The sequence below is a fragment of the Ochotona princeps genome, chromosome 2 (genome assembly GCF_030435755.1).
Source record: "Ochotona princeps isolate mOchPri1 chromosome 2, mOchPri1.hap1, whole genome shotgun sequence".
NCBI classification, from domain to species: domain Eukaryota; kingdom Metazoa; phylum Chordata; class Mammalia; order Lagomorpha; family Ochotonidae; genus Ochotona; species Ochotona princeps.
Window position 1 is genome coordinate 32822209 of NC_080833.1, and position 18735 is coordinate 32840943.

At 47.7% G+C, this 18735-nt stretch overlaps 1 protein-coding gene and 1 non-coding gene across 3 annotated transcripts; one reads left to right on the forward strand and one right to left on the reverse strand.

Annotated features, from left to right (window-relative positions):
* Positions 1-3105: 3105 nt before the first annotated feature.
* On the forward strand, positions 3106-18435 carry YBX1 (Y-box binding protein 1). Of its 2 annotated transcripts, none has more exons than XM_058679873.1 (8): positions 3106-3424; positions 3833-3896; positions 12678-12711; positions 14676-14765; positions 15086-15388; positions 15636-15718; positions 17413-17681; positions 18059-18435. In XM_058679873.1, exons 1-7 carry the CDS (start codon positions 3259-3261, stop codon positions 17645-17647), a joined length of 975 nt encoding a protein of 324 aa, XP_058535856.1. In that variant the 5' UTR covers positions 3106-3258; the 3' UTR covers positions 17648-17681; positions 18059-18435. The 2 variants fall into 2 exon arrangements, with proteins under 2 accessions (XP_058535856.1, XP_058535850.1); XM_058679867.1 differs by having other exon boundaries at positions 3115-3424; positions 17392-17681.
* On the reverse strand, positions 11066-11167 carry LOC118758683 (U6 spliceosomal RNA). The gene has a single exon (XR_004995781.2). It is a non-coding gene; the product is annotated as a U6 spliceosomal RNA (small nuclear RNA).
* Positions 18436-18735: the final 300 nt, after the last annotated feature.

The window sequence follows — 18735 nt, forward strand, 5'->3', positions numbered from 1 at the left end:
GCAATCTCTGCTGGCTCGCCCAAGAACTGCAGATGGGGTCAGGCCTTGCCGGGAAGCTAAGGAGACGCCCCAGCTGGGCTGGGGTTCCCATTGGTGAGAATGAGAGTAGGACTGAGGGCAGCAGGCATGGCTGTACATGGTTACAGCCTCCACCGGCACGGGTGTGCACTGGCATGGTGAAGTGGCAGATCGGGCTAGACCCCAGCCCCACTGGTACTCATGAGAGCCAGGATGGGTGTAGAACAGGCCAGGCTAGGTCTTTTTTTTTTTTTTCTTTTTTTTGTCAGGCTAGGTCTTGACTCCCGCTGAACTACGTGAAAGCTGTGTCTGGGTGCGGACCAGGTATCACGGGGCTACAACACTCAACGATAAGAACCAGATTGGGTGTGGCTGGTTGAGCAAGGTCACTGTTCTTGTCAGGGCAGGAGGTGGACAACGTCAACCTAGGCCAATGATCCACTGGTTGTGCGAGAACTGCTACTGGGAGGACTCGATGGAGGAGCTTGGGAAACTCCTTCATTAGGATGCAATCCCTGCAGCTGAGCACAAGAAGCAAGGCAAGGAGCACCCCAGACCATGCCAGGTTACAGTACCTGACGGCATACATGTGGGTCAGGTCTGGGGACAGACCAGTCAGGGCCAGCACCTAACATCTACTGGCAGATCTGAGAACAAGGGCAGGGGGCAGGAGGAGTCAGACTGGTTTGCAACAGCAGCCAGTTCACACTAGGACTGGGACAGTAATCAGGCTAGGCTAAGATAGGCTGCAGCACCCACCAGCAGGAGCTGGAACGGGGGCAAACTAGACTAGGCCAGGCTGCGCAATAAGATTGTGGACACCGAGGTGAAGTGAGTCATGCCAGCCTGGACCCAGTGAGGGCTGGGTTCGTGAGTCCCAGGAACAGGGAATCTGACAGCATTTGGGTACCTTGGCTCAGGTCCTGGGGTCCACCCGCATGATGGGGGCTGGCTGCCTGAGCTCCCGGGGACACGGGAATCAGTGGGGCTTGGGTTACCTAGCCTGGGTCCTGGGGCCTGCCTGTGAAGTGGCTGTCAGGTTTGTGAAGCTCGGGGGTGGAGGATCAGGTAGAGCTTGGGTCTCCTGGCCTGGGTCTTAGGGCCCACCTACTAGATGGGTGTTAGATTCGTCAGTCCCAGGGGTGAGTGATCTGGCGATGCTTGGGACGCCTGGCTCAGATCCTTGGGCTTGCCTGCAAGAACATGTCCTTCTTTATGAAAAAGGCAGAGCAGTGGACACAGGCCCTGTTGTAAAAGAATATGGCAGCTCATTTGGTGCCTTAGCAGAAGGACAGAACTGGACAACTACACCAAACAAATGATGACAGGAAAAAAAGTCAGTGAATGGAGTCAGTGGACACTGGGAGGGTGACATCATCCTCAGGTCGGTGAAATCAGCAGCACTTCAGAACGATCCAAACCACTTGGACAGAACCCTCGGAGTATGTACACATTGAGACTCTGGGTTGATGTGAGGTGGCAGTTCCTCATCCCTGGGTACTGGGATGTGTGGAAAGTCAGGAGTGGTTTCCCCATTTGTCTCTCCCTTTCCCCTAGAAACAAGAAGAAATAGCAAATTTGGAAGCAATGAATATACCCCATTTTTCCTAAACCTTGATCCACCATGTAATCATTATAAAAAATATAATTAAATGTTTTTAAAAAAATTATTAAAAGGTTGACACTGAGGTTAAGTGTGCTAACCTGCTGTCTGCGACACCAGCACCGCATCAGCCTGGCTGTGGGGGTCCCCATGGTGCCACTCTGGATTCTAATAAATTGCCTAGAAAAGCAGCCCAGGCCAGCACATGAGAGACCCGCATGGACTTCCCACAGGCTGTGAAGTGCTCATCCCAGGAGTGAACCGCAGGTGGAATCTTTTTCTCTGTTCATCTTTCTGTCACTAACGCCTTTCAAATAAATACATTTTTTCAAAGGGAAAGAGCGTGCTCAGTCGAGCAGCCCTCCTGGACCTTGCCTCTCCACCGCCCAAGGCTTTCTTCCGGGCGTGCATTTTCCCCAGGGCCACTCCAGGCCTGGGTGCCTAGAAAGTCGGAGCTCCACCCTCTTCCCGCTTTCACTCCCCAGGGGCTTTGTGCTTTTTGCAGCTCCGGGGTGTCGGGAGCGTGGAATTATTTAAATTTCTGGCTGAATCGCGAGCTCTCTCTCACCCCCAGCCCTGTAGTAGACGCTTAATAAAGAACGAATCTCGTGGGCGGACGATTCGAGCAACAACATCAGGTGGCAGCCCCGATTCGGTTGCTTGTGAAACGTGGGCACGAATTCTCAATTTCACACGGTTTAAGAGAGAAAATGCAGAAACAAACCAGTCAAGTGTGGCTTGTCCAATGAACGTGATCTGAAATCAAATCTGATTTGTGGGCAATACTATATCTATCTATCTATCTATATCTATATCTATATATATAAAGGTGGGTGACAAGTCTGAGAAGGAAGACATTCCTTGTATGCACGGATCCAAGTGAGGTCTCCGGAGCGCACCCTCCGCCCCAAGCGCTCCAGAGCCTGCGCGGGCCCTGCAAGGTGACTGCTGCTCCAACACGTCCGATCGTAGTCAGCTCAAGAAACCCGCTGGCCGCGCCGCACCCACACGGCCATTACAAGGACGGCTCCCTCCCGCGACACCACGGCATTTGGAGCCGTCCCCGGAGGGCTAAGGTGTCGTCCCACCCTTCGCAAGCGCTGGGTCAGGCGCGGTCACCCCGGCCCAGTGGTTTGGTCACACCTTTTCCTCAGCGGGGAAGGGATTCCAATCCCAGGCAGCCCCAGCCCAGGCGGCCCGGGCGGCCGCCTCGTGAAAGTCACGTTCGCTCTGCTCGTCCTCTCGGGTACTCTATGGTTCTCGTGGTGACTACTCTAATTCTAGTTCCGGTCTCTATGGCGGCGGAGGCAGGAACGGTTGTAGGTCGGCCGAATTAGCCGCCTAAGGGCCAATGAGAATGGAGGAGTGATAAAGCATGAGCCAACGGGCGCCAAGCATCGGGGGTCAGGTGGTGAGACTGACGGCGCCGTTGGCCAATGAGCCGTGCCGGGGGCGGGAGGATCGCAAGGCTTATCCCGCCCGTCCCGCCATTCTCGCTAGTTCGATCGGTAGCGGGAGCGGAGAGCGGACCCCAGAGAGCCCTGAAGAGCCCCACCGCCGCCGCCGGCCTAGTTACCATCACACCCCGGGAGGAGCCGTAGCTGCCGCAGCCGGCCCCAGTCACCATCACCGCAACTATGAGCAGCGAGGCCGAGACCCAGCAGCCGCCCGCCGCCCCCCCCGCCGCCCCCGCCCTCAGCGCCGCCGACACCAAGCCCGGCACCACGGGCAGCGGCGCAGGGAGCGGTGGCCCGGGCGGCCTCACATCGGCGGCGCCCGCCGGCGGGGACAAGAAGGTCATCGGTGAGGGGCCGCACGGAGACGCGGGGTGGGTGGCCGGCGGGGACCGTTAGCCGGAGCGGGGCGGGGGGCGCGCGCGTGGCCGCCCCTCCCCCCGGCCGGCGCGGGGGGCTCCGGGGCGGGCGGTCCGGCGGGCGCGCCCACGGGGGGCACCGGCCTCGTGCGCCCCGCCGCCTTCCGCGTGTGTGCCCAGAGGCCGCGGCGCCGCCTACGCAGGCCGGAGTGGGCCGGCTTCCCCTTGCCTCACGTGCTCGGCGCCCGCGGCCTGCGCGCACACACACACCCATCGCCGGCCTGCCCCGGGGCGGCCCCGGGCAGCACCCACGTGGACGGCGGCGGAAGGGACCGCCGGCTCACCCAGGGCCGCTTTTCGCCCGATTTTTTTTTTTTTTTTTTTGTTATGTCTTCCAGCAACGAAGGTTTTGGGAACAGTAAAATGGTTCAATGTAAGGAACGGATACGGCTTCATCAACAGGTGAGAGGCCCGCGTGGGGCGTGCGTGCTCGCGGGGCTCCGACGGCCGGTTGCCGCCCACCCGCGCGGCACGTGTCGAGGGCTGCGGGCAGCGGCGGCGGGTCCGCAGATGGTCTTTGTTTGGCAGCTAGGTGTTTGCTCGGAAGCTCGCCCCGCGCCTACCTGCCCGGGGCTGGCACGCGCGGGGGGGAAGCCGGGGGGCCGGGACACGAGGGCAGCATGCGCGCGGGTGTGCAGCCTTGGAGGGCCATGAGGTGTCGTGCCAGGGAGGAGAGAGGTGTGTGGTTGGTTTTTTTTTTTTTTTTTTTTCCTGGTTGTTTCTCAGCCCGAGAGTCTATTGCCTTTGTTCAAGATTTCACTTGGGCTGTGTGGGAGACCTCGGTGCTCAGGGGGAAGGACTCGTCGGCCAGGAAATGGTCCGAAGCTGGCTGGGTCCATGTGCGTGAGGGGCAGGCCCGGTCCGCGCGCGGGTGGCGGCGGCGGTCGAGCCCTGGGCTCCCGCACTCCCCCGGCTCCCTTGTGCGCCGGGCATCCTGCTCAAGATGGCTGCCAAGGCTGGTCGTGCAGCTCCGGAGGTGCAGGCACCGCGAGTGCCAGGCGCGGGCCGGGCCGCCCAGGTGAGCCCGAGGGGGTGCGTGGACGCCACGCGGGCAGGACGCGGCTCTGCAGCCACCGGCTGCCTGCTCCCCGCGTCGCAGTTGAGGGGAATCATTTTGTTCCAAAATGTAGGCTTTCCTGACTGATCTGTTTGTCTTTATAACGTACCACGTTTTTTCAGTGTTTTTGCTAATGGGTTACTATGAAGGGAGGGAACTGGTTTCTAAATCAATGAGCGTTTTCGTTGGTCTTTTCATCTTACTGTTGAGTTCTCGTTCCTGCCCTGATTCAAAACCCGTAGTCTTCAGACCCAGTGTCAATTCTTTCTTTCTCCTCTCTGGACTTGGACTCTTTAGGTCTTAGTACATTTTTAATGAAATTGCCAGGTGTGACCGTGATGGAGCATGCCTTAAATCCTTCTCATCTTTGATCCTTTGGAGTCTTTGGTGTGACCACTAGAAGGGTCTATAATTTGCAGCCTACTCGGTGGATGGGTTGTAGTTTTTGTATCTTGTGGTGTCATTTTTGCATAAGGCAAACTGTCTTATGTTGCGTCTTAAAGGTGTGCTGTGTGGCATTTTACTAATACCTCTTTAGATGCCACTCATTGACTACCTGTCTTAGCTTTGCATGAATTCAGTCGGTCATCCTCCAGGGCAGGTTAACCACAGATTGGCTTTTGATGTTCGTTTGTATCTTGACCTTCGCTACTCTGTCAGATTAACTGGTGAAGCTGTCCTTTATGTTTCTACAAGCGTTATGGTCCTGAGTCTTGTTTAACAAGTACCGTAAGTTCTGACTCCAAATATGGAGGAGATTAGCCTTAGTTAACGAAGATGATCTTACATATAGCTTGGAGCTGGCGGTGGGTTTAATGTGTAGTTCGTGTAGTAAAATGTCCAACTGGATCGAGGGCACTGGGTTTTCCTGAGGGAGGAGAAAAGACAGACACGTGTACTGGGCATCCCTGTGGAGACGAGGGTGCAGGTACTCTTTAATGTCAGCCTTGGAATTTTTTAGATGGTATGTTTTAGGTTAGGTGAAGATACCTTTATAATTTTAAGCTATCAGATATTTTCAATGTAAATTTTTTCTGCCTTTTGTAAGCATTTTTCAGTCTTAGATATTGCCCACAGTGAATTAACAGCTTAGGCTTTTTTTAATCTAAAGAGAACTAAAATAAGAACACAGCTCATAAAATAGCAAAAGTTGTAGCTTCGTTTTATCAGATGGTGTATTTTGTGTTTTGCCTTTGCCTGCAAAAAGTACCTCCTTTACAAGTCCCCTCCAGGTTTCTGCTCCTGTTCTGTTAGATGCTGAAGATTGAGCCACATTCACCACGCTTGTGAAAGGTTGCTAAGTGTCTGCCATAATTTGTTTTCCTGTGGAACATGCATCTCATAGTGGGCAAAATCTGGAGTGCTTTTCTGTTGTTATCCAGAGTTTTTATCTTAAATGATGATTCTGAAGCTTTGATGTGAGCAAAGAATTTGAAGCAAAGAGAATCAAGTAGAGGTCACACACTGGTGACCTACTACTGGCTAATGTACTCTGGCTATTTTTGTTTGGACAGTAGTAGCGTCCAAAAGGCGGGTTTTTGGCAGAGCTTTGAGGATATTCGTATTCCACAAAGGAGTACCTGGGTTCGGTTCTTAGCTCCAGCTTCCTGCTCATGTAGACCTTGGTGGCAGCTGCTATGGCTCAGGAAAAGACCCTGAAGAGCCTAAAATATTCAATGTTATTAGAGAAAAATGTGTAAATCTGTGAAAAAGTGATTACCAGAAGCCCTGGGGTTGTTGAAAATAGACAACTTGAGCCTTAGACTAAGTGCAGGCATTAAGGAACGCTTTGAAGACCCAGGAGTGGACGTACCGCTCAGAGAGGGGCATGGTGAGGGGTCCTTGGAACTGGGGACTCTTGGGTGATCTTTATGCAGACTGTCTTATTAGCTCCTTTTTGGTGGGTTAATCATTGATTTGAAAGGCCAAAAGATAGGTGCATTTGGAGATAACTACTGGTTTGCTTCCCATATGCCCACAACAGTGAAGGTTAGGAACAGTTCAGGCAGAAGAAGCCAGGGCCTGGGGATTCAGTCTGGGTCCCCCATGTGGGAGGTAGGGACCCAGTATTTGAGCTATCATCTACTGCTTCCCAGAGAGTTGAATCAAGGAGAGGTGGAACTCGACCCAGGTATTGTATAGGATGCAGGATAAGTGGCTAAGTCACGCAGAGCACTAGTGAAGTAGTTATTATTATTATTATTATTATTATTATTATTATTATTATTATTATTTGAGTTGGTAAAGTTCCTTTGAGCAGGTTAGGCTCGTTGGTAATTTCCTTTTTTAGATTTTTTTTTAATTCTTTATTTGAAAGGCAAGGTGATAGAAGTGTTTCATACTTTGCTGCAAATGGCTGCAGAGGCCGTGGCTAGGCCAGGTTGAAGTCAGGAGCCTGGAATTTCATCCACCTGGGTCTCACACATGGGTGACAGGGGCCCACAGACTTGGAGCATTAGCAGGGAGCTGGCACCCCATGGTGACTTTCAGCTCCCTGCTAATTGCCTGGAAAAAGCAGTGGAAGATGTCCCCAAGTGCTTGGACCCACATGGGAGACCTGGAGACCTGGAAGAGGCTCCAGGCTGTGCCCTGGCCATTACAAACACTTGAGAGAAAAAAGTGTGTGTCCCCATCTGTCTGTCCCTTCCCCGTACAGGCTGAACTGGGCCAAGGTGAAGCTAGGCACTGAACTCACTTCACATCTCCCATGTGTGTGACAGGAACCCAGCCACTCCCAAGGTGTGCATCTACAGGAAGCTGAAATAGCGAGTGGAGTCAGGCCCTGGGATCCAGTGACTGCCTGTTGAAAAAGGATCTTTGTCAGTAGGCTGGCACCACCAGTGGTACTGGCATGCTATGTTGCACACCTGGCTGCTCTACTTCCAGTCCAGCTCCCTGTTAATGGGCCTAGCAGGGCTACAGAGGATGGCCCAAGTGTCAATTGACCTTTGTCAAATCTGGGTAGGATTAAAGGAGTGGCTGGCAGTGCTTGTGTTTGAAAAGCATGATGTACCTTCCATAGACTACAATATGTAGGTAGTGGTGATAGAAGAAACAATAAGACACAATCTGGCATCTGTAACTTGACAGGTGGGTGGAGGAGCTCCACTTCTGAGTAAACAGCTGTACCTCATGGTTCTTAGATACAACAAAGAGTAGGTAAGGTGCCTTAGCTTGTTGGGAGTCGCTAACTCCCCAGGTAGATTAATAATGACTGAAGGTGAAAGCATGCTGCTGTTGAGGCGTTTGACCACCTGATTATAAATGCTGCTTTTGTTTGCTCTTTTAAGATTTCTTTTCTGGATTGGCTCAGTGGCTAAAGTCCTTGCCTTGCATGCACTGGGGTCCCATGTGGGCACCAGTTCTTTTCCCAGCTGCTTTGTTTCCCATCCCACTCCCTGCTTGTGAGCTGGGAAGGCAGTAGGGGCTGGCCCAAGGTCTTGGGACCCTGCACCTGTGTTGGAAACCCTAGGAGGCTCTTGGCTTTGGATCAGCTCAGCCCTAGCTGATGCAGCCACGGGAGGAGTGGACCAGTGGAAGATCTGTCTACTCCATAATCTGATCTGCCTTTCCAATAGGAATAAATCTTTATTACTTAGTTATTTTTATTTTTTTGAAAGATTCACTTATTTTTATTGCAAAGTCAGATATACAAAGAGGAGGAGAGACAGAGAGGAAGATAATTCTGTCCGTTGATGCACTCCTCAAGCGACTGCAGTGGCCGGAGCTTAGCTGATCTGAAGCCTCCTCCAGTTCTCCCGCAAAACAGGCGCAGGGTCCAAAGGCTTTGGGCCATCCTCAGCTGCTTTCCCAGGCCACAGGCAGGGAGCTGGATGGGAAGTGGGGCCACCGGGATTAAAACTGCCCATATTAGATCCTGGCGCATTCAAGGTGAGGACTTCAGCTGCCACTAGGCTATCATGCTGGGCCCAATATCTAGTAAATTTAATGTGCTCTTCCTTCCCCATGCTTAATATAGATTGAGGGTCAGTGAACTGCCTCCCACCGCCTGTTTTGTTTTTTAACATATAACTGATTGGTTAAGAATGGCTCAGTCAGTGGGAGAATGCACAACAGACTCACTGTTGCCAGTTCAAATCTGGCTACTCCTCTTTGAGATCCAGCTCTCTGATAATGTGCCCCAAGTGCTTGGGCCCCTGCACCCATGTAGGAGAGATAGAAGCAGCTCTGGGCTTTGGATCTGCCCAGCTCTGGCCACTGCAGCCAGTTGTGGAGGATGAAAGTTGTTTCTCCTGTAAATCCGCCTTTCAAATAAAAACTTATAATCTTAAAAATTTTTTATCCAAAGACAGAGAGAGCATCATCTGTATGGAAAAGGGGCGCCCCCCTGTAGGGCACAGGAGCGTTAGACCAGATGGATGGCTACATAAGGATCTGGTACTGTTGGCCAAGATTTTTTTTTTCTTCTGGAAAGGCAGATTTACAAAAGAAGAAAACAAAGATCTTCTGTCTGCTGGTTCACCCCCCAACTGGTCACAGCGGCTGGAACTAAGCTGATTTCTGCCAAGAGCTTCTTCCAGGTCTCCTAAGTAGGTGCACGGTCCCAAGTCTTTGGGCCATCCTTTGCTGCTTTGCCAGGCCACCAGCAACCGGGATATGAACTGGGGCCCATAGGGAATCCCGACATGTGCCAGGAGAGGATTTAACCACTAGGCTATCATGCCAGGCCCCAAGATCTGATATTCTTAATGTTCCTATTGTAGAAACTTTATGCTATTAAAAAATTCATTACAATTCCAACTCCCTTTGGAGGTTTTCATTACTAATAATCTAATAATAACTAGTGGATGGAAGATGTCTCTGAAACTCACCTTTCAAGTAAATAATCTCAAAGAGTATATGCTTCACAGTAAAAAGTACTAGCACTACAAGCTCATACTTGTATACCAGACAGTATATACTTATTTTGCCAATATTAAATAAAGCAGCCTAAAGCAATGCTATTCACCCTAACTCTACAATGTAGGGACCGTGGTGGACTTTAGCTCCACGGGTCCTGTTCTTTGCTATGTTGTCAATTCAAAAGTTCTTCTGCGTTCTTACATTTTACCACTGGAGGTGAACTGCAAAATGACTTCCCCATGACCCTAAGGAAGAACTTTTTTGCTGGGGACCTGGGGGGACACAGTGCTACACATGCTGGTAAGTCATTACTGTAGAATTTATCTGCTTTCTCTATTCTACAAACTTGGTATCTCCCTTTAAGACCCTAGAGTTTTAAATTCAACCTTGGGATTCCTGGCCTTATGACCAGCTCATCTTTATCTTGAAAGAATCCTAACTTTCACGTTAGAAATTAAAATTTGTGGATCATTGCATGTATGCATTGCGAAATCAGTTGTCAAATAGTCAATCCTGCTTGATTGTAACTTGCTGCCTTCCCCCACTAAAGCTGCTAGGAAGCCACTTCTCCGACCTGACAGTGAAGGGCTTGGGGCCAGGCACTGAGCACCTGGCAGTTTGTTTCTCCTCCAATAATTCTTCTAATACTATCACTTATTTCTAACCTCCAAGCTTAAAGAACCCAGGTCATTTTTCATATTTTCTGATTTCTAATGTTTAGTTAGCTATCATGTTTTTCCCCACCTTTGTCTCAGGAAAGCCATCTTGGTTACCTCATCTGCAGTCGCTGTCTCCAGAATGGCGTTTCAAGCTAACTGGGCTCCTTGCATGTAAACTTTCCTTAACTTTAAGCCACAGGGCTTTCATCAAGTCATATTCTCATTTGGGATGTGAAGCATTAACATGCATAGCATTACCATTCATATGTATGTGTATGGTTCGTTCTGTTCTTATATACACATGCATACGTGTTTGATATGTACTGGCAAATTGGAGTGTTGCTGTTTTAGACTTTTTTTTTTTTTAAGTTTTATTTATTTTTATTGGAAAGGCAAATATACAGAGAGGAGCAGAGACAGAGAGGAAGATCTTCTGTCCGATGGTTTGTTCCCCAAGCAGCCGCAATAGCTAGAGCTAAACCAATCCTAAGCCAGGAGCCAGGAGCTTCTGGGTCTCCCATGTGGGTGCAAGGACCCAAAGCTTTGGGCCGTCCTCAACTGCTTTGCCAGGATGAGAACCGGCACCCATATGGGGTCCCGGTGCGTTCAAGGTGAGGACTTTAGCTGCTAGGCCATCGCACCTGGCCCTATTTTAAACTTTATATAAAAAGTGACATGGAAATTCTTTACATGATCAAAGATTTCAGAACTTCAGTGGGATGGGCAGCTTCATGTGATGCCATTTCAATAGTTTTCAGTCCACGTGTTTTCCAAGTAGGTTACCATCTCATACCCCTAGAAGTGCTTTGGTGCTTCCATATTCTGGAAGAACTTCATCTCCAACTCCCACACTAATGGGTTGAATCTGTGCCCTTTGCTGTAGAGCGTGATTCCCACAGCCATTACTGTTAGTCTGCAACACTTTTTCCTTGAGAGTTTTCTGGGAGTATAATGCCTGCTTGGACAGATTCTGCAGCACTCCTTTCCACCAATATCAAGTATGCAATTTCACAAATTTGTGTGTCATCCTTGTACAGGGGCCATGCTAATTTTTTCTGTGTGGTTCCAACTTTAGTATGTTCTGCTGAAGTGGGGTAAGCATGCAGATTTATTTTACTTGAAAGTCAGAGAGGGAGAGACAGATCTTCCAACTGCTGGTTTGTCCCCCAAATGGACACAACAGCCAGGGCAGAAAGGCAGTTACAGAAAGAGGAGAAACATACTTTTCATCTGCTGATTATACTCTCCAAATGGCTGCAAAGGCCAAAGACAGCAGCAGCTTCCAGGCCTCCCACATGGGTGCAGGGGCCCAAGGACTGCAACCATCCTCTGCTGCTTTCCCAGGCTGCAAGCAGGAGCTGGATCAGAAGTGGAGCAGCTGGGATCCAAACCAGCATCCTATATAGGAGAGGATTAGCTACTATGTCACTCCAGTGGCCTTGTGAGCATTTCTTTAGCTGCAGATTTGACTAATGACTATGAAGTGATTTCTGTCATAAAGGTGAAAGGGAATGTGTATGCTTTTTTTTTTTAAGATTTATTTATTTTATTACAAAGTCAGATATACAGAGAGGAGAGACAGAGAGGAAGATCTTCTGTCCAATAATTCACTCCCCAAGTGAGCCACAACGGCCGGTGCTGCGCCAATCTGAAGCCGGGAACCAGGAACCTCTTCCAGGTCTCCCACGCGGGTGCAGGGTCCCAAAGCATTGGGCCATGCTTGACTGCTTTCCCAGGCCACAGGCAGGGAGCTGGATGGGAAGTGGAGCTGCCAGGATTAGAACCGACGCCCATATGGGATCCCGGGGCGTTCAAGGCGAGGACTTTAGCTGCTAGGCCATGCCGCCGGGCCCGAATGTGTATGCTTTTAAATAATCTTGTTCACCTTTGGTCCTTTAACTGTCTGGTGGGAGGATAGGGGTACTGGTGAAAATGTTTGTATTGGCTGGTGCTTCTGTTTGTCAAGTAAGAATTTTTCATTCACAGATTAGACTTGAACTCAGGGTGTAGGGCTCTCATATACTCCCTTTATTTCTAACAGACCTGGTCCTCCCATCACCACCAGAGCCCTGAACCACAGTGGTGCACTTATTAACACAACTGAGAAACCAGCAGTGTGACTTGCCATTGTTGCAGAATCCATAGTTGACTTTAGGGTTCACTCTGGACTTTTTGTGGAAGCTTCGGAGGTCATTTTAATGACCTCAAGGAAGGTTGGGAGTTAAACACTGAAGAGGAAATGTTTGAGGGTGAAGTGAGAAAGTATTGCTCCTTCCTCCTGTCGGTAACCATGCTGTCCAACAGTCAGGGTGGGGTTGTTGGAACATGGTTAATGTTTAACGGTAAGGAGTGGCAGAGCATATGTTGCTAGTCACTCGGGCCCACTTAATTGTGGCTCAGTAGGTAACACTTTGGTTTCTTTGACTCTGATTATCCTGTGGGCAGTAAGGTTATAGTTTATAACTGCTTTATTGAAGAAGAGATCGTGGAGGCGTACTTAACCAGATTTCCTGGTTGCTAATTGGCAGGCACAGAGTCGTGGGGAGGGAAGCATACTGATGTATTCCATTCACTCAACTTGTTCAACTTTGTTCTGTCTCACAGGAATGACACCAAGGAAGACGTATTTGTACACCAGGTGAGTGTTTGTAAAGATATTTGCACTTCTAGCTCAGGGTTTGTGAGATGGAAAGGATTGGATGTTTTCTCAGCTAGTATTCCTTGCAGAAGGTTAAGCCCAACCAACCAATGATTTTAGTTTCTACAGGAATATATCTTGCAGTGGAGTCCACTTAAATATATATTTCAAATTGGTGTTTTGGTAATAGCTGTAGCTTTTCCAGGGGCTGCATCTGCTGAACTAATTCACTAAATTTTCATACCTAATTTCAGATGAACAAATAATTTCCATCATTCTACACTCAAGCTATTGGTGTTGCTATTCATACCTAGAAGTTCAGCAAGATGATTGCAGATGCTCTTAGGTCTGCCTTCTGCTGAGGACAGATCACAGTTGGGAAAGTTGGACAGGTGGGCACCAGAGCACTGGGGTCCTCAGAGTTGAAGGTTCGGTGAAAGGCAGTGTGTTTTTGACAAACTTGAAAATTATACATGAGTTTTTTATATTGGCTTCCAGCATTTTCAGAGAAGAAAATTATTATAAGTTTAAATGCTACGTGCTGACCTTTCTCAAGTATCACTTAAGAAAATGTTTAGTCTGGAAGTCAAACCTAAAGTTATGCTCACACCGAGACTGAGGCAATGGACTTGGGTGGCAGTATACTTCTAAAACTGGCTGCCTGTGGCTTTCTGGAGTGTCCTGAACAGTATTTACTGGTAGCCAGAACCCTATCAGATAATCAAGTCTCATGAAAGTATGGAAATACTTAAATTCTAAATGTGAATAAAGGATTGCGTAGACACAATTTTGAAACGGTTGTTTAAAATAGGTATCTTGTTTGGCAGAGACATCTCTGACATAACCTTCTTCTGTATGTTTAAAAGAATGTGCAGTCTTAGGAACAGTGACCTTGCAGTCTTGTTGCCTGTGGGAATTTTAGTTATCCATGTTTCTGCCATCCCCTATGACTGCAGATAATTGAGAGTTGGCTACTTATGAAAGATGAAAACTTACATGACAGTTTAGATGACAGGTGAGATCCAATTATTTAACAGCTCACCAGTTGTACTGACGCTGTGTCAGTGACATGCTTTTACTCTGGAAGTGGTTTCAGCATGTAGTTGTTTCTTGGAACTTTGGCTGCTCAGATCTTAGTTGTGTTATGAAGGAGACTGCAGTTGTGGGCATTGTAGTTTAATTGCCCTCAGATTTGTTGATCATCCTGCCTCCTGTGGAATGGAAATGCGTGCGTGCTCCTGTAGATAACACATCACTAGGATGTAGCTGGGAGAGTCCCCTCTGCTGCTTAGGAGCTATGAAAGTCCATCTGCACTTGCAAGGTGTTAGCCTTCCCTCTTGGACTTTACCTTAAGGGTCTGAAGAAGCAGACATAAACTGTTGCCAAGATTTACTGTGTTTGGGGGAGGTAATAACAGCCTCATGCAGTCAGATAATATATATAGTGAATGGCAGAGTTACCATGTGAATTGCATTTCCACTGATGGGTTGGAAGGAATTTGGCATTTGTAATTGAGTTTGATGTTGAAACACAGGGACAGAGTTGGTATGGTCAACTTGAAGGATGTAAAACCAAACTCGCCTGTCATCTAAACTGGTTCTGTGTGGGGCTGGTTTTTACTATGAAGTGCAGTCTTTGGGGGATAGATCGATATCCTGACTTTGTTTAAAGTCCATGTATGCTTTTGCAAAGCATTCTTAAATAAATCTACTGTTGTGTTGTATTAAATTGCTTTAGTTTTGCAAAGTGGTAAAATGCTGGGATCTTGAAAGATTGGAATGTGGTTGAGGCTGGGGGTATAGCATTGCTCCCCACTTTGCTAATCATATGGTTTGGTCTTATTTAAAGCAAATTTAAGATAAGTGTGTATCCAACCTAAAGTAATACTGACTCTGGTACATTTTAAATGAAAATTCCCGTTATTCTCCCCTGTTAATCTATTTTTGGAATGTGATATTACTAGACTGCCATAAAGAAGAATAACCCCAGGAAGTACCTTCGCAGTGTAGGAGATGGAGAGACTGTGGAGTTTGATGTTGTTGAAGGAGAAAAGGTGAGGATGCTTTTTGTGTAAAGGTTTGACTTCGGTATGGAAATAATTTGGAGGTCTCATCCATTTGGATGGTTGCGCTCAGGTGGCCACATGAACGCAGGTGCCTCGAGCCTAATGTGCTGGCTACAGTTAGCGGGCCATCTCTTCAGAACAGTGAGGAGCTGATGGGAAGTTAATCCTGTGTACCCCTGACCACACAGGTCCCTGCCCCCTCCCTTTTCCCTTTGTATTGTTTGCCTTGCCGTTTTGTTTTGTCTTGACTTTGTGAAATTTGTTGAGGTGTTCTGATTTTCTTTGTCACTGTGTAATGGTTTTTGTAGGGTGCGGAGGCAGCAAACGTTACAGGCCCTGGTGGAGTTCCAGTACAAGGCAGTAAATATGCAGCAGACCGTAACCATTATAGACGCTATCCACGTCGTAGGGGTCCTCCACGCAATTACCAGCAGAATTACCAGAATAGTGAGAGTGGGGAAAAGAACGAGGGATCGGAGAGTGCTCCCGAAGGCCAGGCCCAACAACGCCGGCCCTACCGCAGGCGAAGGTTCCCACCTTACTACATGCGGAGACCCTATGGGCGTCGACCACAGTATTCCAACCCTCCTGTGCAGGGAGAAGTGATGGAAGTAAGTGTCACCAAATCCCAGCAGCAGCATGATGTACTACTGACTTGGGATTGGTTTTTCCATTTCCTGGAGTTGTCACCCCACGTGTGAACTAGTCAGTGGGGATCTTTGGCTATAACAAAAGGGGCTAATGTAAAACGTGATTGTAATTACTAATGATTTGGGGATACTTTTGTTTTAAATCTGATTTAGTATTGTACCTTTCATGTTACTGATCCAGTAAGCTTGATTTCAATTGTCTCCTCAGGGTGCTGACAACCAGGGTGCAGGAGAACAAGGTAGACCTGTGAGACAGAACATGTATCGAGGTTATAGACCACGATTCCGCAGGTATGATCCAGTTAACCCACTTGTATTTAAAAACCTTGTTGAGTGTGTTGATCCTGCTATTCCTACAGTCCTTTTAGACTCCTCTATTAACACTTTCTTTCGTCAGATGCCCAAGAGGTGGACTTGGAGTCCGTTATCTTTGAGAATGTGTTCTTTGCGTCTTTGGCACTGGGTAAAAAGTTTGTAGATGAGGTCTGATTGATATGTATATAGAGACTTTAATGGAAACATGAGATTTTCAAGTGTTTTGTTTCACCTAGAACAGGTGAGAAAAATAGTTTAAACCGAATTCTGGTAAGCCTGCTTCCTAGGAGGGAGAAAATACCGTTTTAAAGCAGTGGGATTAGCTGAAGTAGACCACGGGATGTCTCCCATCCATGTGGGTGACCAGGATGGAGTATCTTGTTCTACCTCTCCAGTGAGTAGCTAGATGCCTGGGTTCAAGTGTATTAACCAGAAAATGTAAGGTTTTTCTGTCTGCTTCTATTCAGCCTCCCAAATATAAACTTCGTTGTCAGCCAGTCCCATTTGTGGGATCTTGTGAAAGACTTTAAGTTGCTTGCTTTCTTGTGTATGTCAAGCAAATATCTGGAAAGTTAGGGATGATTTGCAGTTAGCCTCATGGGAGAAATAGAGCAGTGTGCTCAAGTAACTGTGCCCACTGTGGTTCGATTTTTCTAGCCATTTGAACAGTAAGCTCAGATTGAGCAAAAATAGGTAGTTATCAGTGAAGAGTCATGCTTGAATCCAGGTTAGAAACAAGTTCTGAACACCTTGCTCATTAGAAAGCGCCTCTCAGCCTGTGGCAAGTGGGTATTGAGTGGGATGGAAAGGTGGCAGTTGTAGCAACTGGGGAGAGAGCTAAGGGCTATGTGCTGAAGATGACATGAGGGAAGACTGGGGCGTGTGAAAGTGGAAGTACATACAAATCTGATCCCACAAGGACCCGTAGAGATGTAAGACCTTGATTTTGATTGTTCTTGAGCTGCGAGCACAGTGGAAGAAAGGGGAAAGCGTGTGTTGCTAATCTTGACAGAAAAACAGCTCGCACGATCTCGGTGGCTTTTAGTGTCTATCAATTCACTTATTCTGGACATGTATCAGTAGTTAGCTTTCTGTGTGTCAGTGCTTGGTTCCTTTTTATGTCCAGATCACATTCCACGATGTACCACATTTTTCCCCCTCGTTTAAGAATATTTAAAATTTTCCACATTTCACTGTGACTGGCTTAATCTGCTTTTTTGTATAAGGTTGCTTAGTGGTGTGATTCGGGTTTTATATTTGAAGCTTTGGTTTCCCTTGTGACAAAGGATGGCTGTGTATTTTTATTTATTTGAATTTTTGTTATATTCATCTAAGGTTAGAGGTACTTGCTCACAGCTCACAAACCCAGTTAACAAATCCGATCAAACTGGGTGATGTACCATTAGGTATTTTTTGCTTTTTCTGTGGCCTAAGATTTGCAGGTCCATAAATAATTACCTTCTACTTTGCTTCTCCTTTACAAATGCATTACATTCAGCGTGTAAAATGTGAGTTTTCTGCTCTTTAGTTCTTGCTAAATTCTGTCTTGAGCCCACTTGGTAAGACTGCCATTTAGTTGAGTCAGTCACATGTTAACAGCCACTGGGTGGGTTGGTTGAAGCAGGGGAAGGTGGCTTTCCCATTCTGAGTTTGTACAATGTTCATTCTAGAGGTCCTCCTCGCCAAAGACAGCCTAGAGAGGACGGCAATGAAGAGGATAAGGAGAATCAAGGAGACGAGACCCAAGGTCAGCAGCCACCTCAACGTCGGTACCGCCGGAACTTCAATTACCGACGCAGACGCCCAGATAACCCTAAACCACAAGATGGCAAAGAGACAAAAGCAGCCGATCCACCAGCTGAGAATTCGTCCGCTCCCGAGGCTGAGCAGGGCGGGGCTGAGTAAAAAATGCCGGCTTAACATCTCTACCATCATCCGGGTAAGTACGCCCAGGTACTCTTGTTGCCTCAGCTCAATAGTCACACGACATGTGCTATCAGTCCCACCCTGGCTGATCTTAAAATTACCCAAATATATTACATGTCAACTTTTCTGAATGAATTCTGTGGTTTCACTAGTAAGCTGGGGAATAGTATGGCTAACCTTACTGTGAAAGCAACAGCTGCTAGAGTAAAGAACCCAGATAACGGTGACAAGCCAGTTGTTAGTTTTGGGGTGGGGATGATTTTTGCTTAATATAAAAGAGCCTAACGTGGGGCTAGTCCTGGCAGGTCTGAAGTTTGTTGGTGTCCTTGGATAGGGCTGGTTTGCTGACGAGTGAATTATACATGATAGCCTTTCACTTTTTCTTTACAGTTTAGTCATCCAACAAGAAGAAATGAATATGAAATTCCAGCAATAAGAAATGAACAAAAGATTGGAGCTGAAGACCTTAAGTGCTTGCTTTTTGCCCGTTGACCAGATAACTAGAACTATCTGCATTATCTATGCAGCATGGGGTTTTTATTATTTTTACCTAAAGATGTCTCTTTTTGGTAATGACAAACATGTTTTTTAAAAAAGCCTGGTTTTTCTCAATACACCTTTAAAGGTTTTTAAATTGTTTCATATCTGGTCAAGTTGAGATTTTTAAGAACTTCATTTTTAATTTGTAATAAAAGTTTACAACTTGATTTTTTCAAAAAAGTCAACAAACTGCAAGCACCTGTTAATAAAGGTCTTAAATAATTGTCTTGGTGTGTTTTTCTGAACTAAAACCTGGAAGACATGTTCTATAGTAAGCTACTCATTGTCCCTTTATTCATCAGTGAGGCAGCAGTTTGGGGTGAGTACCCTCTATCACAGAATGCCTCCAGTGTCGGTGCTTCTTCACTTGGTGGTGTCCACGGGTGTGTGGTGCTGTTTGCTGAGCAGTGGCCCTGCTCCTTATATGGTAGAAATGCTAACATCTGTACAGAAGGTTGGCCAGCCCTGCACACTGCCTGTGGCACACCAACATCCCATATGTGGGAATCAGTTCATGTCCCAGCTGC